At 51.3% G+C, this 4,840-nt stretch overlaps 1 protein-coding gene across 1 annotated transcript in view; it reads left to right on the top strand.

Annotated features, from left to right (window-relative positions):
* Tradd (TNFRSF1A associated via death domain) overlaps positions 1–3,526 on the top strand; it is a 5,509-nt gene extending 1,983 nt beyond the window's left edge. Inside the window, exons 2-5 of the mRNA XM_021170752.2 lie at positions 1,769–1,927; positions 2,456–2,733; positions 2,814–3,006; positions 3,153–3,526. Coding sequence (XP_021026411.1) covers positions 1,777–1,927; positions 2,456–2,733; positions 2,814–3,006; positions 3,153–3,463 — 933 coding nt within the window. The 5' untranslated portion in view covers positions 1,769–1,776 and the 3' untranslated portion in view covers positions 3,464–3,526. The remainder of the gene's footprint in view (positions 1–1,768; positions 1,928–2,455; positions 2,734–2,813; positions 3,007–3,152) is intronic.
* The last annotated feature ends 1,314 nt before the right edge of the window (positions 3,527–4,840 follow it).

Genomic DNA, 4,840 nt, shown 5'->3' with positions numbered 1-4,840 from the left:
GCCCAGAGATAGACAATAATTTTCAGACTGTTTTAGTAAATATATGTATATTAGTATTAAATTTTCTGATGGAAGAGGAGTTTCAAAATCTATGTTCCTTAGCTGGGCAGTGTTGATGCATGCCTTTAATCCCAGCACTCGGGAGAAAGAGGCAGTGGATCTCTTGAGTCTGAATGAGAATGAGATCCAGGACAGCCAGGGGTACCTTGTCTCAAAAACCAAACAAACAACCAACCAAACGCCCCAACAAACCAACCAACCAAAATCAAACAAAAACCCCGTGTCCCCTATGCTTAGACCTAGATAGGGCCATGGACAGTTCATCATTTCCCTCCACCAGGTCTATGCTATGCCCTGCCCAGGTGCTTTCTTCTTAACCTTGACTCTCTATTAGAGCTTTAGAAGCAAGATTTTGACAGGAGATGGATGGAAGTGATCCTGGCGTTGAGAGGCTCCGCCCTCATGTCTCATGTGGAAAGTTAGGGAATTTGTTTAGGAATAGCCAAAGAGAACACGGGCCCAATTACAAAGCAGGATGACTTAGTGTGCATAACTGAGCAGTCAAGGATAGTCCCAGATAGCTGGATCCGTGGTTCAGAGTGCATGTCCTGTCCTCAGGTAGGCGTGGCAGCACTTGCAGACGGACCTCTGTGAGTCAGAGGCCAGCTTCCTGTAAAGGGAATCCAGATCAGTCAGGGCCTATTACACAGAGAAACCCTGTCTTGACACCCCCCTCCCAAAAAAAACCCTAACAGTGTATGTGTCCTGAGATGGAACCGACAGTGGAACAGTTAAGAGCACTGTCAGCTCTTCCAGAGGAAGCCAGTCAGATTCCCAGCACCCATGCTGTGGCTCACAACCATCTGGAACTCCAGTCCCAGGAAAGCTGATGTCCTCTTCTGGCCTTCCTGGGTACCAGACACGCATGTGGTACATAGGAAATCATGCAGGCAAACCAATAAAAAAAAAAAAAAAATAAGAGTGTCCTGCCAGGTGTGGTGGCTCATGCTTTTAATTCCAGTACTTGGGAACCAGAGCGTGCAGGCCTCCGAGAGTCGGAGGCCAACCTGGTTTACATAGTAAGTTCCAGGCCAGGTCAGGCATGTCCATTGTAGACACAGACCCTGTCTCAGAAAAACAAAACAAAACAAACAAAACAAAAAAAGTGTGTCCTCATCTCTTGGCTTTATTTCCTTCCATGTAGACTTCTTCCTTCCCTCAGATAGGTTCTTCCTAAGCAGGAGCCAGAGAACTCTGGGGAAATTAGTGCCTCTTCCTTCATGGTCTCCCAGCAATGGAGAGTTGAGTGTCATTAGACCAGTTTGAGCCAATATCAAGTTTTGACTGGCTCCTGAAGAGTGGCAAGTGGGATATGTAGACTGGCCAGCCTTGCTTTCACATTCAAACTTGGATCTAGGCAGGGACAATTAAGTGGAGCCATGTATAGAGGGAGCAATAGGACCTGCAATGGCTTTGGGAACTTAGGCTGAAGGCAAAGCTAAGAAGTGAGCCTGGTTGGCTCCAGAAGGAAGATGTCTTTTGTCAGCTTTAGTAAGAGAAACATACTGGCTGAGGGCCCACTGTTCTGCTGTTACTGTGACCTTAGCCTTTTTGTTAAAGGCAGTGGAGGGGCAATCCTGGATTCATGTCTGGGTTGGGCAGCACTAGGAACAGAGTCCAAAGCTGGGGACTCTGGGGAAGGACCGCTGGACCACGTGAGACTGGATAGTTGTTTCCAGTTCTGGAGAGGATCTCTTTTCATCTCTAGGAGGCAAGATGGCAGCCAGTCATAATGGCCACGAGGAGTGGGTGGGCAGTGCATACCTGTTTTTGGAGTCTGCGGTGGACAAGGTGATCCTGTCTGAAGCCTACACGGATCCCAAGAAGAAGGTGGCAATATACAAGGCTCTGCAGACTGCACTGTCAGGTGTGTGGCTGGACAGGTGTAGTGACTCCGGGACTTTGTGGGAGGGGCTGGGATTGAGGGCCCACTTTTTTGCCTTGTGGATTTAGGCTCAGACACCTTTAAGAGAAAGATTATTTGGGTGAGGGGCTGGAAGAGCGATGACGAGAGAGGGAGCACTTCCGGCTGTGTGGGACCCGGAGCCTTTCTTTGCTTATTGCACGTGTCCTTGAGTGTAGACATTTGTATACTTGTCTGTGTCTGCCAGATCCACCTGTTTCTTTTCTAATACCACCTTGCTTTACAGCCGCCCTTACTTCTGAGCAGCCTGTTCTCTTTGCCTCTAATTGCACTTTTCTGTTTTCTCTTCCTCTCTCACCGCAGCAGCATTCCTTGCCCCTGTACCTACCCTTTCTGTTCCCCTTCTTGGCAGAGAGCACTAGAGGCTGAAGTTGGGGGTTGGGAGAGTAGGCCGACTATGGGCTTAGCTTCCTCCTCTGGCTGCTTGGAGAAAAGGGGGACAACGAGTGGCCTGACTGCTCGCCTCCGCAGAGAGTGGGGACAGCTCTGACGTACTGCAGATACTCAAGATCCACTGCAGCGACCCTCAGCTCATCGTCCAGTTGCGGTTCTGCGGGCGAGTGCTGTGCGGCCGCTTCCTCCAAGCCTACCGCGAGGGGGCGCTGCGCACCGCGCTGCAGAGGTGCATGGCCCCGGCGCTTGCCCAGGAAGCGCTGCGGTTACAGCTGGAGTTGCGTGCTGGTGCGGAGCAGCTGGACAGTTGGCTGACTGACGAAGAGCGCTGTTTGAATTACATCTTAGCCCAGAAGGTGCTGCCGTCCGTAGTTAGGATGGGATGGGCGGGGATTCGCGGCCCAAAGCCGCACTGACTGTGCACCCCTTCGTGCAGCCCGACCGGCTCAGGGACGAGGAACTCGCGGAGCTGGAGGATGAGCTCTGCAAACTGACGTGTGACTGCACTGGCCAGGGTGGAGCCACACAGGTAGCTCCTGCAGGTTCGAAGTCCCCGGTTTCCTCTCCGACCCAGGAGAAACCACTGCCGGCCGCCTGCCAGACTTTTCTGTTCCATGGGCAGCCCGTAGGTGAGGTTCATCAGCAGAAGCGGGGGTCATCAGCAGGTCGATCTGAGCTGGAGCAGGGCTGGGCCCAGGTATCCGCAGGCAGGTGCGGAAGGGTGCGGGCTCCAGGGAACCGGTGCTCACTCACCTCTTGCTCACTTCTTCTGCAGTGAACCGGCCACTGACTCTTCAAGACCAGCAGACGTTTGCGCGCTCGGTGGGCCTCAAGTGGCGCAGGGTGGGGCGCTCGCTGCAGCGTAACTGTCGGGCACTGAGAGATCCTGCCCTCGACTCGCTGGCCTATGAGTATGAGCGTGATGGGCTATACGAGCAGGCCTTCCAGCTGCTGCGCCGTTTCATGCAAGCGGAGGGCCGCCGTGCCACACTGCAACGCCTGGTGGAGGCGCTGGAGGAGAACGAACTCACTAGTCTAGCAGAGGATCTGCTGGGCCAGGCGGGACCGGATGGCGGCCTGGCCTAAGACTAGTACTGTGGGGAAGGGCGGCCAACCAGCAGTTCAGTGTTTGGAACCCACGGGTGGCTGTTGGGGTCTTTTTTTTTTTTTTTTTTTTTTTTTTTTTTTTTTTTTACCGCTGATGTTGCTACTGCTGACCAAGTTCCATCTACTGGACTTGGAGAGCATACGCACTCTCCACCTAGCTGAGCTGCTGGAGTGCAACTAACTGGCCCCTCCCCCCCACCCCCCAGGAGCCAGGCAAGCAGCGCAGGGGCACATCACTGATGACCATACAAAAAGAGGACTTGCTGCAGAGACCCTCTAAGTATGCAGACCTGAAACCTAGCTCAAGGTGCTACAAAAACTGTCGGGAGCAGGATGTACGACTTTCCCCGCCCTTGGCATATACTCAACGTGGGACCGAAGCACCTTGTCTGCAGCGATAATAAAACGTAATTCTTTTACAGACTTGCGGAGATGCTGAGGTCTAGACCTGGTTGGGGTTAGTCACCTTCAGTGGAATAGTGAGCCAGGTAGAGTAGGGAGTGGAGAGACAGGCAGGGTTCCGGGTACAGCAGGCTCAGGTAGGGCCTTAAGGAAGGTGAGAAGAAGGGGTTGCTACCTGTCCTGTTAGTGAAGGATAACGGGGGTCTGGTGAACCATCATATACATTAGGTTTGGTTTTTGTTTTTGTGTGTGTGTGATCTAAGTATGTGCTTAAAACATCTACCGTGTACCTGAATTAGAAATTTAAAATTTCAGCCAGGTGGTGGTGCACGCCTTTAATCCTATCTAGCATTGGAGTGTGCTCCAAGACAGCCAAGCTACTCCCCCAACCCCCGTTTCTGTTGAGATCTTCACCCTTGTTTCCACAGAGACTGACACATATAAGATTCAGACTTTTTACATACCATGTAGTATTCAGGATGTTGAGGCAGGAGGATTGCTTCAATTTGGAAGTCAGCATGAGCTGCATATTGAGACACCCCCACCCCCACACAAAAACAAAAGCAAACAGACAATCTGGGCTTCCCCAAGTCCCCTGCCCCAGGATTTCCAACTTACATTGTTACTAAATTCAACCTTCAAAGTTTATTTGAGGTGGGGGGCTTGGCCATGAACTTACGTCTGTATCACACATACTCAGAAACCCTAGTTGTCAGACTGACTTTTGTGCAGTGCAGATATAACCAAGGCCCTGAGGAAAGGTCTACCACTGAGCTACATCCTGGCTCTTGCTTTTTTGTGTTTTTTTTTTTTTTTTTTTTTTTTTAGCTGTCTTCAGACACTCCAGAAGAGGGTGTCATTGAACTCATGACTCTCCAACCAGATGCTTCTGACTCCTGAGTGCTATGACTATAGATGTGTGCACCAAATATCCTAGAAAGTCATCTGCAGACC

The sequence above is a fragment of the Mus caroli genome, chromosome 8 (genome assembly GCF_900094665.2).
Source record: "Mus caroli chromosome 8, CAROLI_EIJ_v1.1, whole genome shotgun sequence".
NCBI classification, from domain to species: Eukaryota; Metazoa; Chordata; class Mammalia; order Rodentia; family Muridae; genus Mus; species Mus caroli.
This window is presented reverse-complemented; position numbering and strand designations above follow the sequence as displayed.